This window comes from Poeciliopsis prolifica, unplaced genomic scaffold, assembly GCF_027474105.1.
Source record: "Poeciliopsis prolifica strain line A6 unplaced genomic scaffold, Auburn_PproV2 SCAFFOLD008, whole genome shotgun sequence".
Classification (NCBI taxonomy): Eukaryota; Metazoa; Chordata; class Actinopteri; order Cyprinodontiformes; family Poeciliidae; genus Poeciliopsis; species Poeciliopsis prolifica.
Genome location: NW_026562383.1, coordinates 14,957,775 through 14,983,724, shown reverse-complemented (window position 1 = coordinate 14,983,724; position 25,950 = coordinate 14,957,775). Strand labels below are relative to the sequence as shown.

At 34.4% G+C, this 25,950-nt stretch overlaps 2 protein-coding genes across 5 annotated transcripts in view; one reads left to right on the top strand and one right to left on the bottom strand.

Annotated features, from left to right (window-relative positions):
• The first annotated feature begins 304 nt into the window (after positions 1-304).
• Positions 305-10,583, top strand: cdk5 (cyclin-dependent kinase 5). Its single transcript, XM_055032807.1, has 12 exons — positions 305-477; positions 783-871; positions 957-1,024; positions 1,161-1,221; positions 1,310-1,366; positions 1,661-1,756; positions 2,004-2,078; positions 5,169-5,265; positions 6,686-6,757; positions 6,865-6,923; positions 7,315-7,395; positions 7,583-10,583. The coding sequence occupies exons 1-12, from the start codon at positions 441-443 to the stop codon at positions 7,667-7,669; spliced, it is 879 nt and encodes a 292-aa protein (XP_054888782.1). The 5' UTR covers positions 305-440; the 3' UTR covers positions 7,670-10,583.
• Positions 10,584-11,632: 1,049 nt separating this feature from the next.
• asic1c (acid-sensing (proton-gated) ion channel 1c) overlaps positions 11,633-25,950 on the bottom strand; it is a 99,828-nt gene continuing 85,510 nt past the window's right edge. For 3 of the 4 annotated variants that reach the window (XM_055032805.1, XM_055032806.1, XM_055032803.1), the window contains exons 9-11: positions 23,672-23,743; positions 20,122-20,174; positions 11,633-18,084 (exon numbers count right to left, since the gene is read on the bottom strand). In XM_055032805.1, coding sequence (XP_054888780.1) covers positions 18,006-18,084; positions 20,122-20,174; positions 23,672-23,743 — 204 coding nt within the window. In that variant the 3' untranslated portion in view covers positions 11,633-18,005. The remainder of the gene's footprint in view (positions 18,085-20,121; positions 20,175-23,671; positions 23,744-25,950) is intronic. The other variant, XM_055032804.1, reaches the window with a different exon arrangement.

Genomic DNA, 25,950 nt, shown 5'->3' with positions numbered 1-25,950 from the left:
CACCTTTTTAAAAACATTTAAGACTTAAACACCTTTTTAAAAACATTTAAGAAAGAATGAAGAGCCAAGTTGGTAATTTAACAATTTTTATAGCTATTTATATATCGTATATTATATATTTTATATTATATATTTATATATATTTCTTACACTAATTCTAAAATAAGAATGAAAGGACTTGTCATTTTGTTTGTATTTCACGATGCCAATGGTGAAATGTAGGAACCAGAAACATGCTGTCACATTGCAGTTTGCCCTGTCAACCTCTAGGTGGCCACAAATATAGTTGTGCTACTGTTTGCAATCCGACTATAAGCATCAAGTGCTTCCAGATTTAGCTAGCGTCAGTAGATACCGTTTCATTTTGTCTACCCCATTTTGGGGGGGTTTGTTGGTCATTGGTTTGCAAGGTAGCTCAAGGCTGGCTTCACTGACCAAATATGCAGAAATATGAAAAGCTTGAAAAAATTGGAGAGGGTAAGTTTTGTCTTAAAAAACATTAGCTGCTAGCCGCAGCTAATGCTAGCGTAGCAATGGTTTTATAGAGCTTGATCATTTAAACTAGGCTGTCAAATATATGCTCGTATTGACTGACCCTTCCTGGAAAATGCATCCTGTGCTGTTTCTACTATTTTTTATTAAATGTGAAATGGATTTGTTTACAATTTTAATTTTAGGATGTTGAATTCAGCTGGCGATAGGAAGGTTGCTAGCTTGAGTTGCTATGCAATTTATCGACAGTGGAGTGTTCTGTGATTAATGGGGCCTTGTTTATTCTGTAGGTACATATGGAACTGTTTTTAAAGCTAAAAACAGAGAAACGCATGAAATTGTGGCATTAAAACGGGTCAGGTTGGACGACGACGACGAGGTTTGAACCCATTGCTGACAGTTGCACTTTTTGTGATTTAGCATTAGCCTGCTGAACGCCCATCTCCAATGTATATTGCTTACAGGGGGTGCCAAGTTCTGCTTTAAGAGAAATCTGTCTTCTGAAAGAACTAAAGCATAAAAACATTGTCAGGTAAACCTGCTGCATGTTTTTTTTTCTCTATACGTATATACTTTGTGTGATTTACTTGTGGGCTGTAAATAGCTGTCTTGTTTTTCAATCTGAAATCGGCAACATTGAACATTCTTAATTGTATTTTTTATTTTAGATTGCATGATGTGTTGCACAGTGACAAGAAGTTAACGTTGGTTTTTGAATATTGTGATCAGGTGAGTTATTCAGCCAGTCTAATTAAACCCTTGAGTTTGGTAACTAAAGTCTATGGCTAAAAGACAATATGTTTATGATGCTTTGCAGGATTTGAAGAAATATTTTGACAGCTGTAATGGGGATCTAGATCCTGAAACTGTGAAGGTGAGAAATTTGGACACTGCAACTGAGAAAAATCCTACTGTTTTATTTTTTTCTACTTTGAATTATAAGTGAAACAATCAACATTTTCACGTGTAACAATGGCACTTTTTAAAGTGTTATGCTTCTATTGTTGACTGTGTTTTTGTAATGTAAAGCACCTGTCCTGAAATGTGCTATGCATTTTTTTTCTTTCTTTTTTTAAAGGCAGCTTAATGTTTGACATTTTGATCATCGTGTTTGTTACAGCTGTTAAAAAGTAAAAACTAACTGAATATCCCTGTCTTTACTCTGCAGTCGTTCATGTACCAACTGTTGAAAGGCCTCGCTTTCTGTCACAGTCGAAATGTTCTTCATAGAGATCTGAAACCACAAAATCTTCTCATCAACAGAGTGAGTTTTGGACTTTGACATGGCTTATGGTAAACATTAGTATGGGCCAGTCTACTTGCTGCTTTGAAAATGTTAAAATCAGAAATATTGCAGTGTGACTGATGGGTATTACTGTTTTGGTGACCTTTTTTAGCAGATACTTATTTAGTAGCTAGAAAGACACGTCTAAATCTGTTGGTACGCAGGACTGTAAGGACCATTCTGAAAATTATAATGAAATATCCACCTTTTTTTTTTTCATCTGTAGAATGGGGAACTGAAGCTTGCTGACTTTGGGTTGGCTCGAGCTTTTGGCATTCCTGTGAGATGTTACTCAGCAGAGGTAAGTTATGCATAATTAATATTGCAGGTGCTCTGTTTCCAGTAGAAAAAATAAGGCTAAAGAGCAGAATTCTAGGCTGCTGTGGGCAGAGTAAAGGAAACTAAGTCGGCGATCGGAGATCAGCTTCCTGGCTGATTTAAAAGCTTTAACCACAGTTTGTGTTGTATAAATTTACTTTGCAAGAAGTAATCAAGCACAAACCGTGCACCATGACTATTCTCACTCTCTCTGTATGTAGCCAGGCAGGCAGCACAATGCTGCCACCATGTCAGATGAAGAAAACAATCAAAATGGAAATTAATTATTTGCTAATTAAATACATATCAATGTATATAATTAAATAGAATAATAATAGCTACTGCAGTGTATGCAGAGCATTGCAAGAACAAAGAATGGCTCTCAGTGAGGCTCGAGGTCTATCTTCTTAGTAAAGAGCCATCCAGACGAATTGAATCGTTCGTGAATGTCACATCACTATATTGCAAACTTTGGTCACAGCCTTGTCCTATATATGTGACTCGTCAGTCATCACCTGAGCACAATTATTCAGCACAGTGAGTGACGTTTTTTGATAGTAAATACAATTTGTCCCTGCACAGCTAACTTTGCTAACATTACATCCACATAAGCTTACCTTTCTTTGAGCTTTTTAAAAATTAGTCGTACTCACCACCGTCTGTGAAAGTGAAGCGCTGCTGAATTTACATGTCGCCATTGGATTTCTTATGATTTATACAGTATTCTATTACTGATTAGACAGACATCTGCCACTCAGAGAAAACCACTGTGCACTGTCTTGAAGCGCCGCTTGTGTGAATTAAAGGTTGAGGCGATATATGGCAGCGGTAACGGAAACATGTAATAGTAAGTTACATTATTGCTTGCATTTGAATTGGTATGGTTGCGTTCAGTGACAACAAACATGTTAAATAAACTGGACAATATGTTGGCAATTTAGTTATATTTCCACAGTTGTGGTCTTGAAATTAAATCCCAAAGGCAGTGGAGTCAGAGACTAGACCAAGACCATCAAGAAGAGAACTCAAGACCTGTCTCGAATACTACAAAAATGCTAAGAATGTGCTTCTTGAACAGCGGTCATTGTAAATGGAGGGCTGTGTTTTGCAGTTGGTTTTATTATTAATATTATTATTTCAAATGATGAATCGAACGAGTACTCATGAGCTGTCCAAAGCTTTGTATGTCCACTTTCAACTTCTCCAAAATATTAACTTTGCCTGGTGTTTTTATAAAACTGTTTGTTCACCAATGTACTAAAAAGAAAAATTAAGAATATGCCTTCACAGAACCACAAATGCAATCTATTTATTAACGTGATTTTTAAAGACAATTGATTGAACTGGATTTTATTTATGGGTATCAGATTAAAAAGGACTAAGTTTTTCATCTTAATCTCTCACTTTTCTCATGTTTTTTTTTTGTTTTATTGAAAATCATGTATTTTCTTTATCTGCTTCAGTTATTAGGTGCTTTATACTTGCCTATCTGTCATAAAACTCTCTATTACTACTCGTTGTTGTTGACAAATTATGATAAATAAATTATGAATTATTTTCCAAGGAATTGAATAGTGCTGACAAACATAAGTAGACTCACTGGTTTTGTTTGGGTGACGTAAGGGATGAGCAAAGTGGACTTACTGATGTGAAAATAGAAAAAACTAAAAATCCAAAGGGGAATTGAGATTAAAGCACAGAGAGTTTGAAATCAGAGCATTTCTAGAGATAATTTTGTATATTTTGTAAATGAACATATTGACCTCACTCTCTCTGGGGTTCTAAGAGGAGAGAAGTTAGTCGGAAGTGGCTACAAGTAATGTGAATGTACATTGTAATTCTTGGAAAAGAAAGTTAATGGTTATGCTTTATAGTTATATGCCAAGACCTTTGAAGATTTAGGAAAATGAGTTTTGGGTAAAATAAGTGCAGAAAAATAGTTTTACTTATTTATATTTATCTTATTAATAATATTTCACTATTATTTGGCTGCTTTATGTTATTTGCCTACATAATAATCTGTTTCCCAAAATTTGGTAAACTGAAATCCCTATAAACATGTCATTCACAAGAACTCCGATCAATCTACTCCAGAAACTCACAAGGGACTTTCACTTTTGAACTAGAATATGGGTTTAAATCCTATCTCTAAACTATTCTTTCTAAATCTGATGTCGTTATCTAGATCATACTCCATTTCTTGTGCAAGAAAGGGTTAAAGTCAGGGGACTTGTGAAGATTAATTAAACCCGTGCCAACTGAAGTAAAATGTCCTTTTCTAATATAATTTACTCCTTTCTATAGCAGACCTATTGTATTGCTTCAAGATGGGGTTAACTGATGCTTTACAGCTCAGTTTCATTGAATAATATTCCTGGAACAGCTGGACAAAGTGTTTCTGATGAGAAAAAAAATGCCAATTATAGCAACTGCTTTGAAGCTGTTCTGTTTAACCTCATTATGTCTTCTGAAGGACCGTCATCTCAGCCATTTTCTTTATGCATTTCTGATGGCCTTTAGTTTATCAGCACAGAAACTCTGTGACATATTAATCAATGCAAATAACAAATGACCCTTCAAATGGGGCCATTTTTGTCTAGAATCGATTTTTTTTTTCTCTTTTTAATGTTCATCTTGAAACTGACTGTTTGATTTTAAAGAAAGTATGCTGGATGAATTGCTCTGATTCTGGAACAGCGATAAAAATCAGGCAATGATCATTTTTAAGGCGTTTCACACTGCTGCTTAGCTACAGAAAAAGAAGCCGTACTCCAATCCTTTAGTCCCATTTATCCTTACCTGTCAGCTGCTGGGTTCTTTTTTCTCCAGAAATAATGTTGTTGGTGTCTTCTTGTTTTATTCTGTATTTTTTTGTTTATCCTTTAAACATTTTTTGTATGTTTTCTTCAGTTTTTCAGTTGGGTTTTATGTTAGTCTCTTAACTAAAAGGTACAGAAGGCACAAAATTACCTTTTAGCTTAGAAAACAAGCAGTTCAGTCTTTTGTTGCACTTTTATTGCAATAGTTATTGACTATTGGTGAATCCTTACCTTGTGGTTCGGTTTCTCTGCAGGTTGTGACGTTGTGGTACCGACCTCCAGATGTGTTGTTTGGTGCTAAACTTTATTCTACCTCTATTGACATGTGGTCAGCTGGCTGCATATTTGCAGGTTTGTTTTTGTCATTTTTTCCATTAAAAAGATTGAGTTATTATGTGTTTGCTTCTTTCAGTTTATTCTTGTGAGAAAAAAATAAAACACAGTGGCGGGATTAAAAGTGCATAATTCATTCGCGTAAGAACAGAGCTCATTTAATTGCAGGAATTAATTATTGCAGTCAGGGCTCTGTCTCATGATGCTCATAAAAGCTTAAATGGCCACGCGAAGAGAAAGTCAGGCTTGGTTTATTTATGAAGTGCTGTGCATTAAGTAGAAAGAGTAAATGCGAAGGTGTTTATATTTGAGAACTGGGAAAACTGAAATTCTTCATTTGATAGTAAAACAGATGGATAATAAAGCATATTATTCTAAATGTTTATTTAAAATTCAATATCCAGATATTGTTTAGATGTTTCAGTCTCTTAGCCATCATCAATTTAAAATGGATTAAAATATATTTGCCTGTTAAAGCCCTTGTCACAAAAATGTTAGTGTTTTTTTGCTATGGTGGTACAGATTTTTTTATTTATGCTCCAAATACCCCCAAGTTTATTCAGTATTACATTTTTGTAACTCTGTAACAACCAATCCTTTGAAGAGGAGCCAGCGTTGCACTGTTTCACATCTGTTGACAGAGATACTGTCTGCCTACTGAAGAACAATCACACAATAAAATATAGTCCGAAATAGCATTTTCTGATATTGGAGGGTTTTGGAGACTGATTTGTGTAATCCATAATAAAAAATCTGATTTTTATTACTCAGGAAAAATGTCAGCAAGTTGTGTAAACATTAAAAATCACTAGTGATTTTTAATGCACTACAGTTATGACAGTGAGAATAGCACTTTTAAGTAGTCTAAAAGTATGATGTGACCACTGCATATGATCAAAGGTAAGCTGATGCTCTTCTTCCTACCATTTGTGGCAATGTTGCCTTCAAAAATAACTGGAAGAAAAATCCTGAGAATTTCAGATACAGTCGTGTCAAACAAATGACATCTCGATGTTCGTCCTTACAGTTGCTGCCTGCATTTGGCATGCTTCACTGCAGTAATTTAAGAACAAGGCTTTGATAGACAAAGATCAATAGGTAGCAGCAGAGCAAGGACTCATTAGAAAGTGAAAAATGTGAATCTGTGCTATTCAAGGTGATCAGTTTACCAGTTGGGGGCACTGCTTACTCCCATTTGGATGTCATAAGGTTGTGTGGACTTGGATAAATTATTAACACATGATTATATTTCATTGAAAACACAGTGATGATATTGTGATAAATACTTAAAAATTGAGTGTTTAAAATGAACCTCTACTATCAGGAGGAAAAAAAAATGTAAGTTTCTATTAAGTATCCAGTAACCAAAGCAGTTTTCTGTGGTGCATTTTATTTTGTACTAAATCAGTACAAAATTGAATTTTTGCTCTTGTTTTAGAACTGGCTAACGCTGGAAGGCCGTTATTCCCTGGCAATGATGTGGATGACCAGTTGAAAAGAATCTTCAGATATCCTTTCTTTTTTAAGTTGCTTCGGTGTTGACAAGAAGAAGTCAACATTGTCAATAATTTGATGTCACACTTTCTTTTAAACAATTTCTTTAACCACTTTGTACATTGTTGGGCACACCTACTGAGGAACAGTGGCCAACAATGACAAAACTTCCTGATTATAAGGTACATTATTATTGTCAAACTATCAATAATGACACTAAAACGTTTAAGACGGACTAATACAAACTAACAAAATCATTTTAACTAAAAGAATGTTATCTTACTGTATGTTCTACATAATCATAATAAACACTGTTGAATTGACAGATGCCTTGCAGAGTGTCATTGATACACAAGGTGGGAAGGCTACGAAAGAACAATTGTTAAAAAAAACCTGGCTGTTGTGTTCAAATATGTTAATGGAAAGTTAAATAAAGGGGAAAAGGTAGAATAGTCAGAGACACAAGTAACAGCTAAAATGAAAGCCTTAAGAGGGTAAAGAAGCAAAGCCTACTCAGGCTTGAACTATGGCTTTATGCATCACACCTGATATACATATTTTGCTTTTCTCCAGCCATATCCCATGTATCCAGCCACCACCTCCCTTGTGAATGTGGTTCCTAAACTAAGTAGCACAGGAAGGGATCTACTGCAGGTACTTCTAACATTCTAGTTATTTTGTCTTGTAATGCAGCAACAATCTGCTAAGACAGTTCAAAGATGTCGCTTTGTATTAATTGTAGTTACAGCAGCAAACTTATGCAAAGCTGTTACTGATATAAATTTTTGCTCAGTGTTGTTGTTTTTCACTCATTAAAAATGTTTTGTTTCACCCGATCCAGAACCTGTTGAAGTGTAATCCCGTACAGAGGATTTCAGCTGAAGAGGCCTTGCAGCACCCCTACTTCGCAGATTTCTGCCCACCCTAAAATGCTAAATTGCCTGTCACCGAGCCACAGCCGCAAGAATCAATCATCCTTCACTCTGTTTGGTCATTAGGAGCGATTCTCAACAAGGCAAATCCCTCACTGGGATTCTGACACTCCCATGCAGTTCATTTTGTTGTGCCTCTGTGTGGAACAAAGCCCCAGTGGCTCTGCTAAGCTTTAGGTCTTTTAAGTTAAAAGCCTGTTTTAATTTGGTTCAAACATCACTCCAAGTTAATTAGCACCAATGAGGGCAGGGTTACATTCAATACATTTTATTGTCATAAGTTTTCTTTTTTGTCTAAGTTAAATTCTCAAAGCAACAAACTGTTTTCTATCAATTTTCTTTAGTGGTCCCTCGTCATCTATGGTGATATAATTTGGTGAGTTAACGTCAGATGCCTGCCAAAGTGCTTGTACTTAGTGCATCAATCACTAACACGCCTTTGTGGAGATGTAGTTTCTATTCTTGATGGATTGTGTTTCAGTAGTTCTTTTTGCTTATACAAGTCTTAACACCTGTAGAGAGCAGTGTAAGTGTTAGTAATCCCATATCTGATATATTTATATTTGCAGGTGTGGAAGTGCGACTGAAAGTTAGTCAGCTTTTAACAACTTCTTTGTTTAGGAACTTTTATGATTGATATGTCTACAGTTCCAGTCAGAGGTTTCTATACGCTTATCATCTGTAATATATTATTTTGAGGCTGTTAATAAATTATTTAAACTGCTATTTTCTAGGATAGATTGCTTATACGATATACAGCTTCAGTAAATTTGTTTTCTACAAAAACAATTAAGGGTAGAAGTGAAAATTTTTTTTAAAAAAATCATAGATTAATAACTTCTAATCCTATAGTCCGGCAGTAAATTATACCAGGCCCACTGTATTTATGTTTTCCTGCAGAGGTTTCTGGCATAAACCTGGGTGGATATTTGATCACTCATCCTGGCAGAATATTGTTAAGTTGCTTGGTCTCCTGACCCACACTCAACTTTTCAGTATAATTGTGAAGTTTAGGTCAGGCCTTTTTAAGTCAGCTTTATCCAAGCCAAATCCAGTTTTGATGTTTGCTTGAATTGGTGTCCTGTTGGAACAGTTTTAACCAGCTTGCTGTTGGGTTGAGGTGGAATTGAAAAATAGAGAAAGATCTCCAGCATTATTCCATCCTCTCTGCAGCATGAATCCCTACAGTGCTTGATCATGTTCTTAGATTCTAACTCCCCAATCCACCAACACACTTCTTCCTATTGAGGTCAAATGTTTTCCGTCTTTACCTTCTCTGACCATGAAACGTTTCACCTGTTGGTATTATGTCAACTCAAAGGTGCTGTGGGGGTTGTAACTTGCTTCACTCAGGACTGTAACAACGCTGTTCAAGTAGTTTCTACTAATAAATTTGATTATTGCTCATGATGAGTGTATATAAACTCATGAACAAAACTGTGTAGCACTATATTTAAATTATTTCGCACTTTGTTTATGCCTTATTAGTGTTCTTGCGAAGCTGTTGCTGTTCCACTTTGGTAATTTAGAGGCAGTTATGTGAAGCATCAGTGTGTGCTTACATACAAGCAGCTTATCTTGCATCAATCAGCAGCATGACAGCAGCCTTGTTGATTAGATTTGTATGCTTCATGCACTGTCCCCACTTTACATTTACATTCCAGTCTCCCCAACCCTCTGTAATGTCCATTAGGGTGCAGGTCTGGATTGAAGGGAAGGTTAATGCATATCTGGTTCTGTAAAGCTTATGAGTAAATATCTTACCTGCAGTGCATACCTTTCTTGTGTCCATTTGGTATAAATTCAGATTGGTTAGCCCGGGTTGCTGACGCTAACAGCTAGCTCAGAGGACCCAATAACAAAGGGGATCGGTGTAGTTTAAAACTTCGATATCAAAAGCGACATAATTTATGTGAGCACTATTTAACTGTAAAATGCGTTACATCTGCATGATGTGATCTAAACAGTGATGATGAATGCTTGCATAGGGCATATTCAGTGTCCAATACAATAAATTGTAGGATTTAATTAATTTTTTCTTAGTATAAACTTGTTCTTTTCTTTAAAGGTTAAACTAGCTGCAGATTTTATTTTCCCCACCTGTGACTGCTACCAAATAAACAATTTTCCAAGAAATAACACAAAGAAGGATGAAAAGACCGCAGGCTATTTTTACTTTGAGGACTTAATGCGTTTAGCATTTCTTATATTTTAAATGCTGATTCAGAAGTGTTTGTTCCACAGACCATTGCAGATTGTAGATTAGTATGAAAAGGAACTTTTATTGATATAAGTTTTTATTCTCAGGCTTTTTGTTTCCATCTTTGCATTTATATTTGTGCACTTTGTCACAATAGTTTTGAAGATCATTACACGTTAAACACGGACATTCAGAATAATAAAGCTATTGCTAAGTAGACCAATATTTACATTATGACCATTTGTGAAACATTTACTATTTTGACACTGTTTATCTCTGCAATGCTTTTTTTAAAAATGATTTTCTACTAGTTGAAAGAGAAAACAACACATTTAATTCTGTAAACTATTGTTTTGCACCATGAGCTTTTTCTGTTTAGTAATTGCCATATTAACAGTTAGCTGTTGTATTCCGCTCCAGATGATTACAGTAACGTGTCTGCTACTAAAAGCAAAAGGGCAACTTTCTCACTGGGGAAAATATTTTTCCTTCATTGGAATTATGTAAAATAGTTAATGGGTGCATGTATTTATTAAACATGGAATGTCTGTTTTCTTTTACTTAAAAATGTAGCAAAACTTTTAGTTGGTACAGAATTGTATTCTCAGTAGTTGCATAGATATGTTGGATTTTAGTGACATTTTAAGCATTTAAAATGTTTGAAGGATGCGTGCTTTTGATTTAAATTATAAAGAAAAAAACAAAACCAACTTATTTTATCGTTTCTTTTTTTCTGAATTACAGCAGTAATAAGAAGCTTTATTTGAATGAAGGATGGGTTTTGCACTCTGGCTTCTGTGTTTGTATTCATTAGTAGAACTTTGGACAAACATTGTTACTATGTTAAAGCCATTAAGAATCCATATTTAGCTCAGTGAAAAAGGAAACACCTTTTCTTTTCTGTGAGAAATCATTCACTCCTGAGTTATTCAATATTTTAAACTTTGCAGGATAAAAAGCTGATGTCAACCTGATTTATTTTAGATAAATACATGTGAAAATTATGAATTCAATCATACTTCAACATTTGTTTTTGTATTTTTTATCCATAATTATACAGCAAATATTAAAGAGTTTTTGCACCGTAAAGATAATTTACCAGGTTTCAATAACCTCAGGTTTCAATTACATGTACATAAGAGATATTGTGCTATATATTTTATGTCATAGATAAGAAATGTTTGATTGTACCTAAACAGTTTTAATAGTCTTTGATTTTATATTTTCTACAACAATGTAACCTGTAAAGTTGTGAATATTGTAAAGTGACATTCATAGTTTACCAAATGGCACTGAATTTATATCTGATTCAGAGATAGCGGCTGAATGTGTTGTGAAGTATACCATAACAATTTAAATGTTTTTCTTTAACTTTTCTGAAAGGTTTATGTTGAGGCATGCACTTTGCTTGTTTAAAAGGAAACCCGTTTTCTTCATTAATCATATTCCAACATCCTTGAATAGCAGTGAATAGCTGCTGATGGTTTCGGTCTGTTTGCAATTTTTTCTTTTGCAACTTTCCAATTACATCCAAGCAAATTCAAAATTTCAGACATGTGAAAATTATAAATTGATCATTTATATAGACTAATTATAAATGATTCATTATGAATTAATCATAATTTTCACATGGGATTAATCTATCTTAATTTAACATCTTGAAGGTCTGTGCTAACGTGCATAAACTTAGTCTGCTAAGTAAATATATCAAATACGCGATGTGTAAAAACAGATATAAAATGCCATATGTCAGTCAAGATCTTTAAAAAGAGGAAATGTTTTAATTCATGGGCAACCACATAGTCAAGTGTGTAATAACTATTTAATATACAGAGTTAAAATCACATATCTACAGTAAAATACACAGAGTGCATGTAGAGCCAGATGAAACAACTCCAGGTCTCCAGATATTTGTGATGTGTGTGTTGGGTAGGATAAAATGATATTACCTGTCAGAATCTGTCTTAAAGGCACACCTTAGCTTCAATTTAAGCTGCAATATATTTTAACAACCTTTGCTTAAATAGCTAAGAGGTTTGTGTGTATTATTGTCAAATACATTTCATAAAGATGTGATGAAAACCCTTTTTGATTCATCTGACTCCAGAAATACACCATGGACAATACAAAGTGAACAGCATAGCTATCATTACATTGATAGATCTGATATATTAGGAATACATAATGATCATGCAAGGAGAAAATGTGTGATTTGCTGTAAAATATTAGCATAAAATAGTTTTGTTGTTTAGAATACTTGTATTTTGACTATAGCTATGCAGTAAATATCAATTTCATGAAGTTCACTGATGATTTCTGCCAGCTCAGGTACACTCTGCTGTTCTTTTACATGTAATAAGGCAGGGGTTGGGGTTAGAGGTAAAGACCCGGGACCTTCCAACAAAGCCATCATCTAGGATCTCTATGCAGAAAAGTCGAGTCAGTTTTTTTTTTCTTTTTTCCCCCCCAGAAACTTAACTCCCACCCAAATCCATCAGAGCAATGCAGCAGCATCAGAGCAGCATCATAGTGTAACAATAATTGGCACCTCTGTGTTAAATGTTTGGATGGTAATGGTTTTTATACAATGGCCACCTTCATACCTTTGTTACAATTGGTAGATTTATGTTTACATCCACTCCTGCTACTTATGCAGAATAATTTAATATCATTAATTTAGAATGTAATTAATAAATTCTTTTCAGTAATTCTATCATCCATAAAGTTAACCACTGTAATATATTTAAACATTTACCGCTGGTGACTTTAAAGATTATGACTGTCAGCTAATAAAAATACCAAAAAATATTTTGTAAAATTAGGACATAAGACCAACAAAAACAATTAATGCAGAAATTAAACAGCCCACTGAAAAGTACGTTCATGTACTGTACTTTACAGTAGGTCAGGTCTTCTTTTGCATGTGTTCCTGCTTCAATGCATTATGGCACTGAGGTGGCATTACTCTACTGACGTGTTAAGGAATGCAGGCTGTTTCATATCAACCTTCGGCTTGTCTGCTGGGTTAAGTTTGGTGATTGTCTTTCTCTTCTTTACTGTAATCTTTATTCTCGGTGAGGCTTAAGGCCTCACCGAAGATTTTACTTGATGGTGAATCGAGTATAGTAATATTCTGATCACTAAACAAGTATTGGTAATTAAAGTAGCGTGGGATGGATTCAAGTCTAGAGGATAGATAAAATAACCATCTCCTCATAGTTTTTAAGCAGAGTCATAAAGTGCTGTAAAATGTCTTGATAGCTGGCTGTGCTGACTTAGAACTTAGAAAACAGGCAGTGAACCAACACTAGCACATGACATGACTCCCCAAATTATAGCTGACAATCAAAACTTTAAATTGATTGTCAGGCAACTTGGATTCTGTGCCATATCCTCCAGACTCTGAGACCTCGATAGCTACTTGTAGTGTAAAACATACTTCCAACTAAAAAGAAGACTTTCAGGTCTCTTTTTAAGCCTGGATATTATGCTTTAGACATTGTCTCTGGTTCAGTAATGTTCTAACAATTTGTTTTATAATCTCAAGTCTATCAACCCTGTTGCTCGTGCACCTTTTTCTCTAAAGGTTTTTCTTTTCATTTATCTTTCCAATATAATGCTCAGATAAGGGACTCGGAATAACTAGCTTTTTCAGCAATTACATTTTTCGACTGTGTAGATAATGATATAACATTTTCAAAATGAAAATGTTTTTACTGGACTTATGTATACTGGATTTGTAGACCAGAGTTATAAAAAAATATATATATATCAATAAAATCAATACCTGCTAGAAATAGTTCTTTTTCTGGATGGAATTACAGAAATAAATTCACCAACAATATTCTAATTTAATGACATTTACCTATTTTCATGTAGCTCAAGTCCCTCTCCTTTTTTTTCTTTTTACACCATTCTCATAACCACATTTACCTTTATTGCTTTTACTGCAACTCCATTTATCTTTTTTTTGTCCTGAAAATGTAAAACCTTTTAAAAGATCTGCCTTAAAAGTAGCTCCGTTCCTGTTCCTGTTGTCAGAGCCTACGGCACATCATATTTAACAGTGTGTGTCATTTTAAATTAGAGCCACACAAGGCTGTCAGGATCACAGACATCCCATCATTGGCTTTCAAGAGATGGCTAATTTCCAAGGGTTTGTGCTTCACATCAACAGTCATCTAAGACACAAACTACAAAGTAATAACACGACAGCTGTTTGAACACCATAAAATGAAACTGTTACATCTAAAACCTTTCATGTGAAAGAAAGAAAAAGGTGGGTTTGAGACCTGTAGGTTGCTCAGTACCTACAGGTCCGATATTTGAGAGACAAGGACTTAAATACCTGAAACAAAGGAAGAAGCATGACACCAAGATAAAAGTTATGTACTTAAGCATGAATTGGTAAATATAGTTTATTATACTAGATAATTTATACATCACAAACTCTTATTTGTGACTTATTACATTTTCTGGGATTATAATGTTTGTATACAGTGGTCAGTCAATTTGTACAATGTAGCTCTTAATAAATCAACCAAACTGAGTAGTGCTGTGAAGCATGGTTATGATGTTTGAGGCAAATTATTTTATAAGTCAGCGTGTAATCCCCAAAAAGATGTAGAATCCAAATTCTATTAATGGATAAAGAATAATATCTATGTGTATTTATCAGTTAATAAATACTGATAAAATGCAATGCTTTATTTATTTATTTTTTTATAGCATTTGACTGCAGGTATTTACAAGTTTCTATCAAGTTTCGGAATGTCACCAGTCTTTTTAAACTCTTCTTAGTAGTGTATACATTACTATCACATGGGATTGTGCTGCTGAATACCTTTAAGACACTATGATGGAAGAACAGGTTAAATAAGAAGGGCAGCAGCAAGCCAAATGGTTTTTGTTCAAGTGAAATCAATGTTGCATTTATGAAAACTACCTTTTTTTTTTTCTCCAGAGATGAAAGTGATTATGGAAATTTCATCACCTCAAAGTAATTTTTTCACTTTAGCTGATATGGCTACGAGACTCAGCTCTACCTCCCAGAATAAAGTGTTTATTCATAACCCAATGAGACTCCATATTTGTAAATATGTGAAAAACCATTGTTTCCAAGTTTCAGTTAAATAAAAGTTTAGAATACCTTTTACTATTTTTGCATTCGGTTGTGGTATCATCTGGCATAATTCTTGTTCATTCACAGTGAAAGATGTCACTTTTGTTGTCCCTGTTGCTATTTTATTTTTTCCCCATTACAGTGTTAGTTTTGGTAGTTTTTCAGACAACAAATGTGGCAACAACCAAAATATTACAGTGCTTTATCCCACTTCACGTATTTTTACACTAGAGTCTTCAATGTCAGGGTAACTTCGATGCGATTTTAAATGATAGACAAAATTAGTCCGTAAGTTTTAGATAAAAGTAAGAGATGCAAAAATGAATTGATCTGTAAAATGTGACTTGCATTTGTATTTAGCCACCCTGAGTCAATACTGCAATTATAGCTGCAGGTCTATAGGGGTATGTCTCACCACCAACTATATCTCTCATTAACAATGTCTCCTTATTCTTCTTTGTAGAACAACTGAGAATCAGACTTAATAGGGTGCTTTGGTAAATATACATATTTTATTTTCTTTCGGCTAATCCTGTTTAAGCTCTTTCAATTTCTTCATCTGATATTCTTTTTACAATAGTCATCTTAAATTCTTTGTCTGATATAGTGGCTACAATGTCACAGCGCCCAAATGTCGAAAAATATTTTGCCTTTTCACCTTAAAATATGAACATTGTGCTGGTCTATCACATTTAATCCCAATAAAATACAATTAAGTTTTAAAGCTACCAAGTTTTGTAAAGATTAATAAATTGTGCAAGGAATTACAAATTAGTGATGAAACTTGAAATTAGAAATTCGTAATAATGTGTTCAATGACTTCATTTGGCAAATAAAGTATTTTCTTTCAACGTCAAATCATATCTTACTCTTGTTCTGAATTTCAGTGCCAATATTTAACTTTGTATTTCTTGGACTGGTTTACATTTATCTGTGATCAGAACATCTCGTTTATAGTGAAGAAAGGCAGGCCACTGTATAATCAAACCTCTCCTATGCTCCAAATAGTTTTTAAGCTTTTAAACATAACATTTTAAAAAGACATTGTTAGTTGTTTGTTTTAATGCTGTTGTTTGTACAAAATGTCTTACAATAGCCAATCAAGATTGTTTTTCTTACATCTAGCTTCTCACAAATGAGTTTTTATATATACTTTTTAAAGATTTAAAATAATTTTATATATTTTAAATTTTTTTTGTCAAATTTCCCATTCAGTTGCTAAACGGGATGCCTATCGCAAATATCCTTTGTCCAATTCTTTCAAGTCAAGAAGAACATTTCAAATGTACAGGGCTATTTAAAACCTATCATAATATTGCATATCAGCATTATGTTTCACTGGTGCATGACAATATGTGACTTTGAGAAAACAAAAGTTGCAGAATCACCTTTTTACCTGTCTGGCACTGCAGCAATAGTAACTTTATCTCTAGCTAAGCTAGGCAGCCACAGCCTGTTTTTAGTGATGTCATATTTTTCTTCCATGACTGTCACAATTCAGAAAAGCAATATATTTGGCACATATTCTGTACTGCTACAAAATTTACGTGAATGCTACACAAATGTCATTGCGATGATTCAATATTAGCATTTGTTTTCTAGTGCTATACTTTCCAATTTGTCTGTACGATTCGCTCACATCTGCATGCCGAATGCTTTGAAAGGCTGCTACAGCAGGTTAGCCTGACATAATTTTCAAATCATTTCAGCAAAATATTACTTGAACAATTGAGTTCATTCAAAGACTGCGTATAGGACATAGAAATTTCAGTCCAAGATGTTCATATAAAAAAGGAAAAAAAAAGATAATTTTATTCAAGTACCAATGCAATATATGTAAATATTAGAGCCACATGTTACTTAATGTCAGAATAATTTTGTAATTCACAATTAATATCTGAAACATAACTTATTAGGTCATGTGTTCTGGTAGAACTTCTGTTTCAGAAGAAAAATCTGGAAAGGAGTAATTAAGTTTGGCAAATAAAAAATCTGGTATGTGAGTCAGACAAAGAATATTTTTGGTATTGGACATGATGCATTGCTGAAATGTCCTTGTTGTCTATGATGAATTAAATTACAGATATGTGCTTTTAAGATTCTGTCTATTCAGTGACTAAACATATTATCATGTGTATGTTATTTGAACTGATAATTGGATAGCATCCCTTTAAATGGGAGGGAGAATTAAATAAAAAACAAAATGGGACAAAATGCAAAAAAAAAGAAAAAAATTCCAAAACAAATTTTAAATAAGCTGAAGTTACAATCAAATGCCTTTTTCATCACCAAAAACAACTTAAAATGAATTAAATTTTGGTTCAATATGTCACATAGTAATTGTAAAACAATACATACTGCAAATGTACAAATGTACAAATATTGAAGTTCCTGCTCTTTTTCAAAGTCAAGTAAGCACAGTTGTCTAATTAGAGACATTTAATAGTCTCAATGTAGCAAAAGGCAACACTAGTCATGTATTCTTATTCAGATTTTAGAAGCTCTTTCAACCAACAATTGCCTCTTAAAAGTATATGGTTATTCAATACAGCACTGGTTTAAGTGGTGGGACATATAGACCTGAAAACAATTAACACTTTTGCACGTACCAGTCCCTATATTTGTTGTTTTCTTAATTAATACACAGCAAAACTGACATAATGCTGTTACAAAACTCAACATAGATTGTAGACCCATTTTTAGACAGATTTGTCTGTGAGGATTGTTTGATTTGAAATGACAGTCCAACAAAACTAAAGATACAAAATGAAACGTGAATGAAATGAACATTGATGCCCTTCACATGGGTGTTAAACCTGAGTTCTGTTTTGGAAGTGGTCTCTTTTTGTGTGTGTTGATGGTGATATTCTATTTCTATCAGACTGCTTTTGAGCATACACTTAATGCTTATCTGTTGAATGCACAAATTATTTCACAGTTTGCCGTCAAGTCTCAAAATGTGCCCCAGCCCCTGCGTTGCGTCATCAACAAGCAAATTCCTCAAAGTTGCCTAAAGTCGGGTGACGAGGTAACATGTTCGGCGTGAATCCGAGACTGTCCGAGTGACTCCGGAGGGTGTCACATGTGCTCTGCAGGAGAAAAAAAACAGAGTGGGGAGGGGGAAGCAGGGAAGATGAGTTCAACCAGGTTAAGGGAGGAGGAGATGGCGAAGAAGGAAGAAACCAACAAGTCGATAAACAGATAAAATCGAAGTGAACGTTGGACATAAATAAAAAGAACAAAAATAAAAAATCAAATGTGGTGAGGGGACATTAATCAAAACCAGAAAAAAATTGCCAGATGATTATCATTGAGACAGACACAAGGGCAGGATGTTTCATTGAAGATGATAAATGACATAAACATATGTAGCGAAAGATGAAGTAATGAGTCCAGATTGGAGATGTTACATATGTAGAGGGGTGGTGGTGGGGTGAAAGGAACGAAAGCAGGGAGAGGAGAAAGAAAATATATTTTTAGTTGTGTTTTTGCACTAGTAAGTACAAATCTAAAGCTCTAGGAATTTGACACAACAACATACTGCATGTCTACATTGTCCTATCAGAGCAGAACAAATCCATTAGATAAATGTAGATACAAGTCTTCTCAATAAATCAGAATATCTAAAAAAAAAGATCTATTTCAATATTTCAAAAAGTGAAACACATATTATACGTATTCATCACACAGAGTAATATTTTTAGCACTTAATTCTAATAATTTAAATGATTATAATTTATAGCTAATGAAAATCTTAATTTTTTATTTTTATTTCAATATTTCATGAGACCAAATTAAAGAAAAATATATATTAAATTCTTAAACATCTACTGAAAAGTATGCCCATGTACTTGTACAATAAATGTGCGTAAGACTTGTCCATAGCTCTATTTTCATTAATTACCACATTGGTGTTGAATGCATGCGGCTCTGCTGATATGTTGAGGAAGTTCATGTTGCTTTGATAATGGCCTTTAGCTCACATTCAGCCTTAGCTCATTTTCATCTTGATAGTGATCCATGAATGTTTTATGGGGCACAGATCAAGTGAGTTTGTTGACTTGCATTTTTTTCTAAATTAAATGCAACATTTGCTTTTAACTGAAATAATGTCTGGACCACTGATCCAGAGTCCAAACAAGACACTTCTGATGTTCTCTAGTTCAAGAATAGCAAGACACAGCTGTCGGCCATGTTCTGGATGCATTTACATGTGGTTGCTATGACTATGTCGACTAAAGCTGCAGATCATGCCTTGTGAAGCAAATTTTATATTGCTTCACAATATGAAATTTGTAGTTTATCCTCTTAGAATGCTGTGTCAATGAGCATCTGGACATTTGTCAGGAAACGAATGTAATGTCATAATGTCATAATCATGTCATAGCATTTCAGGAATAAAAGTCCTTTTTATTGATCTTACTTAAAATTCTAATATTCTATAAAGAAAATACAGTATTTCAGGTTTGTATTAGCAGTGAACTGTAATCATCACAATTAAGAGAAACACAGACTTGGAATACATCACTTTGTGTCCAGTTAATCTGTACAATACATCACTTTTTGATGTTTAAGTTGTCGATGTGTATTACTCTGAAAAATATTATTCCAGCAACTACCCATATGTATATCAGGCAAACTCATTGCATGCAGGCCTGTGATAACGTCACGTCACAATGTGATGATCTAGTGATGTTATCTGGCATAAGCCTGAAATGCATTGCAGCTGAATGGACCTCTGCACTGCAGGGAGACAAATGGGTCTCAAGTGGGCCAATGTTTTGTACAGCGGAGTAAATATGTGTTTTATTTTAACTTATATGGGGAAAGCATCATTATTCAGTGGATGGAGCAGGTTTTATACTGTACAGAGTAAATTTTACAGGAGAATCCAACCAACTCTGTCTCTCTTTGTGAGCCTAAAAAAAACAGACACTCTTCTTGACTGACCTGTCCTGGGGTAGAAAAAGATGTCAAAATGCTCACCAGAGCCGGTTAATCACCCCTCTCTTTTTGACTTCCAAATAATTCTTTTGTAACCACTGATGCATGGCATGAATCTTAGGTATGAATGAAAGAGAGGGACAGCATAGGAGGGAGCATCTGTTATTTATGGGGTGTGCTACCTGGGGGCATGATTAGGCGTGACACCAGGGCTGGTTGGGTTCTCTGGAAACTCCTGGAATAGACATGATGAAAAGAAAGATGGGTGAGGGTGATTTAAATGAAAATAAAATAATAAAAAAAACAATGTAAATGTTATAAGGTAAACTTTGAGGAGAAACTGCATTACAGGGTCTCCAGAAACTAAATGTAAAGCTGTTTTTTTTAAATGAAAGACTGGTTACTAACATCTAGATGTGCTGATGACCAATGGGGGTAATGAGAGTTCAGAATAAAACATCCATCCATCCATCCATCCATCCATCCATCCATCCAGCCATCCAGCCATCCATCCATCTGTCCATCTATCCAGCCATTATTTCATCGAAGGGCAGGGACCCCATCCACCTGGGCCAACTCTTCCAGGGGAATCCCAAGGTGTTCCCAAGCCAGTTGGAAAACATAGTCTCTCCATTATGTCCTGGATTTTCTCTGGGTCTCCTGTTGGTGGGACGCAGCCACCTCACCAGGAGAGGATCCATGAGGCATCCTAACCAAATGCCAGAGCCACCACAACTGGCTCGGGCTTTTCACCCCATCTCTGAGGGAGAGCACAGACACCCTGTAACAGAAAGTAATTTTGGCTGCTTGTATCCTCAATTTTATTCTTTAGATCACTACCTAAGCTTGTGACCGTAGATGAAGATCGGAACGTCGATAGGTCAGTGAAATAAGAGCGTTCCCTCGCGGTACTGCTCACTCTTAACCATGACAGACTGGTACAGCGCTTGTTTTATTGAAGACGTTGTACCAATCTGCTTATCAATCTCCTGCAATATTTTCCCTCATTCAAAATCCAATTGGAGATAACATACTTTCTTCTTCGGTAGTGTAAAAGGAGATATGACAATGGAATTGTAATAACAGACACAGTGCAAATGTTTGGACACTTCTCGGCCCAACTTTTGCATGTTGGACAGAAACAAAAATATGATAGCAATGGCTTCTCGCAAGGTGACCACATGACATACATGCCTTGTGAAATATTAAACACCTTTGGCCTTTCTTAAAATTTCTCATGTCACAACCACAAATTTCAGCATACATGATCGGGATGTTAGAGACAAACCCCCCAAGCCTGAAGGTGGTACTTTCAGGGAATGGTGGTTGTGCAAATTATTAACTCAAGGGGTTAAACACAAAATGCATGCCACCATTTTCAATTTTTATTTGTAAAACAAATGAAAACATCTTAATGTCATTTCCTTCTATTTATCAGTTATTTACTACTATGTGTTAATCTGTCACAGGTGCTTCTCATAAAATGCATTGCAATTTGTGCCTGTAACATGACAAAATGTGCAAAGCATAAAGAGTCTAAATACTTTTTCAAGGGAGTGTATATGGAGCTAAATACAAAAGATAAACAGTTTAAAAATTGCTTAGGGCACTAAGCAATTTCTCCCTCCCCCACAGGAGAAATCCAATAAATTCAAACTTAAACAAATTTCTTCTTTAGTGTACTGGCTCGTGCCCATTATATAAACAGCATCTTCACTCTGTCGAAACACAATAAACTTTTTGTTATACACACTTCTCACTCTATAATAAATCAGTTCTGAACCCTATCCAACCAAGCATGCACAAGCTAAAATTCCTCATGCAGAAAATGAAAAAAGGTCAGCCACAACTTATTTTCTGTGCCATATTTCTTGGTTCCCAAATGTGACACGCATTGTGTTTTCAGTATTCTGAAAACTGTTTGCCTAATGGGCAGCGGAATAAACTCAAAGACAAAAAATGCCCACTTGTAAATAAAGTTTAATGAAATTACCTTAATTACAATGACACTGAAATACAAGAACAGTTTTAGCTTCGATAAGGCTAAGCTTTTTCTGAAATGCACAAAATTTTTGTTGTATATATATATATAAATATAATATTATTATTATTATAAATACATGGTTAGTAACATCTAGAAGATGTTTTTCTGCTGTCAATCATGAGGTGGGTGGAGGTTCTCCTGCATGGTACATTTGGCTTCCACAAAATTCTGTGATTTAAGGAAAATCTTCCCCATTGCTCAAATGAAATAGTTGGCTTCATTGACTCTGAAAACAACACTAACATAAAAGGTCAATAAAATCTTCAAATCTATTTTAATAGCATACTCTCTGCCTTCTTGGATGTGAATCTGTTCTATTGTTCCTGCCATATTACAGGGAAGCAAGAATGTTTTCTACCTCTACATAAAACTTAAATTACATATTTATCAACACAGGAACATGGACTTTAGAAAACATAGTGCAAAAAGAATTGGTGTGAAACTAATTGTGACAAAAACCATAAACTCTCTGTGATAATAAGAGGCCATATGCAAATAAAGCTTAAATGATTGCTGGTAGATATTAAATTGTACTTTTAGAAATTATTAGAGGGATAATTCATAACTTTTGAGGTGAGGATATGCTGAGAGGTTTAAGCAGCACCTACCTTAACTATAGTTTATGCTTCTTTTGGCATCTTATTTAATCAGTAAATTAGCTTTCTCTTGAACATCTTTAAAATTTGTGTTTTTTAAACCACTTACATCACATCAGAAAGTTTGGCTTTATATGTTCTGTTCTCATCTTTTACTTCACACAGGTCACTGGTAGCATACTCTTCCGTAACTCCAGAACCACTTCAAAGAATAACTGGTTTCTGTGACAACAAATGTCTAATGCCATGCATGCTTTGTGAGTTATGAGAGTTGTCCATTGCTGGTAAGATATTTGCATGCGTATTACTTTTTGACGTCGGAAGAAATAATTCATTGGTAACTCTCAGATGGACAGTTGCTGAAAAACAAGTTTGAAATATAATGATTAAATTATGAAACATATGTTTAAACTTTCTGTGAACTTACTTATAAGTAGAAATAAGAAATAAGAAGGTAAAGTGAAATGCAAGCTTAAATCATACTTAAAGTACAAGCTAGCACATCTTACAAATTATGAGATTGAAGAGGATTTAATTGTCCAGCCTCTCTTACAGAATTATTACTATTACTTTTATCATTATTGGTTTACTAATTTAAGAAGTCACTGAAATATGAGAGAAGGATTTTTTGCTGATTAAAAATCTGACATTTGACTAAATTTTCACTTTTTACAATTCAAATGATTGTCTTTTGTTGAAAAATATTAATATTTGTATAATGTATATTTATTATTGTCATTGAGTGTTCGCTGTCTTTTTCTGCAAGGATCTTTTTAATTAAGAAAGATACTTTTTTTCAAATATCTGTGAGCAACAAAACTTTTTAGCTTCTTACAATAAATATAGAGAAGCAGCTATGTGAAGTTGAGTGGGTTCGTATATTTTCTAAAAAAAAAAGAGAAAAAGAAAAACATACTATTTCTCCCAGATGTTCATGTCAGTTGATGAGTTTTAGTCTTTTCTGACTATGTTGCACTATTTAGTGTTAAAATGTGAGTAGACATTTTGTTGTTCTTTAGCTCATTCAGTGATACGTGACCTTCTTTTTATTCATCCACTTGCCTTCAGAGAGAACAAGAAAAAAATAATTACCAGATTGTCGCTCTGACAACGCTGCGGCCGTTTCTTGCGCACAAAGTAACCCAGAACCTTATCCTTAAACACCTAAAAGAAGACACAAAAAACATAATTCGCAAGACTTAATGACGTTCAAGATCTTTGAAAAGATTATTTCTGCAATTCCACTAAGATTGAAAAAAGATGAACACTGCAGTTCTCGGGAAATACAGCTGCTGCTGAAGAAATGTCACATTTAGCAAGTGTTGACATTTCAGGTTGCTTTTTTAGCAGTAAGGCTTAAAGCAACTGGATTTCATTATATTCTAAAGAAAAATTATTGTAGAAATTAAGTGTTTATTGAGTATAAATGTGAGTCATTTGTTAGTAAAATTGACATTGTAAAACTGGTTTGAATTTATCCATGTAGGTTTTGAAAGTGGCCTATGAGGTTCCGTGAAGTCTACCTATAAAACGCTTGGTTTATATTCAGTTGATGTTTGTCAAATTTCTTATTCTATTGAAATCACAGCAGAATCCTTGGTTGTAGTTTTGATTTGCAGTTTGTGTTTTTAGCCGCATCTGTTATTGGATCTTTCTCTTCTTCCTTCTCATTTTTGCCAGTCAGTTCAGTTATTACATTGGTTATTTCTTCATTTGACTGCCTCATGAAGTTTCCACATTTGCGTTGAAAGTTCAGCATATTTTTGACACTTGAGATATAGCCTTAAGAGGCAATAAGGAGCAAGAGCAATTCAGACATTGCAGTTTTAATCTTGGCATATGAAAAGCTCAACTGTAATCACTAAAGAAAAAAATACTTTTTGCTGCCACAGTATCCTCATTTTATTTATTCATGCATTCATTTTGCTCATATAGCTTATGGGTAAAAAGTTTATTTTACAAATCTTTGTGCTAGTTCAAGTCAAAGAAAAAAATGCAATTTCGATTGAAGTCTGGGAAATAAGTTCCATAAATGCATTTTTGAAGCTGTATTTAGTGATGATTTGTGGAAAATATGAGGATCCTGGTCTTTTTTCACCTATGTAGCAATCACTTGAGATTTGGCTTTGGCTTAAATTCACCTTGAAATATACATTATTTAATGTATATCAAGCTGATAGTCTTTTCTCCATCCTCCCAGTTTTGCAAACCAGAAGCACCAAACTTCACAGTGGCTCTTTTGTATCATGCTCTAAATTAACACAAAACCCTATTTTTCATGCTATTTTATTTTTTCTCCACTTCTCATGTGGACAATTTCCTGGTGTCACATGTGCAAACAGCAGTTGCATGTTTTCCTTCGGTTCCCACTTTTTCAAGCATAAAGATGGCTTTAGGTGTACAAGGTCTATAAAATGAAAAAAATTGAAGGTTTCACAATATGGTTCTAGAAGGCTGTAACATATTCAGCGGATGACTTAACATCAGAAATAAATAAAAAGCATTCAGTGCATCAAAACAGTATTCCCACTCTTTAAATGTTTAACAAATCAAAATCTGAACACTTATAAAGTATGCATTTATGTTCCCTGAAACCACTAAATTTAATCTAATGCAGTCTCGTCAAATGTCCCCTTATTAATAAATAAGCTTCATAATGTATGGTCAGTATCAATCCAGATGTTCAGTGAAGGTTTTAGAGGTTTGCTTGAAATCATCAGTGAAAAGTATGAAGAAAAATAATGAAGCTATATGAGAAACTGAAAGAAAGTTTAGGTTATAAAAAAAAAAAATCAGCCTAAGCTTTGAACAATTCAATGGTCCCAGAAGGCACAGATCAACAGTTCCGGTGGGAGAAGCAGTTGCCAACTCTAAATCACGCTCCGAACAGATTTGGCCTTAAGGGAAGAAAGGTAAGAAGAAAATTCTTTTTTTTAGAAAGATGTGAGAAGTAGCATGTACAATTTCTGTTACATAGAATCAAAAATACAGACGATGGTGATGTGATCAGGAGCATTATAAAAGATGGAAAACTGCAGCAGTGTTCAGAACTCGTCACCCTGAACACATAATCCTAAAGGATGGTGTTGGCAGCATTATGCAAGGGTGATGAGTTTCTTCATCAGGGACATATAATCCCTGATACATCTAAAGGGTAGACGTATGGAGCTAAATACAGGATTTTAATAGAAAATACTTTAATGGGGCAGAAGTTTATTTTCCAGCAGGAGAGTGACATTATGTTTTCATCTAGAGATAAAATGGAATGGTTTAGAACACAGGATGGTCATGTCTTAGATTGACCCATTCAAAGTACAGACATACATTCAATTGAGAACTTGTCATAAGATTTAAAAATGTATGTTAACAGA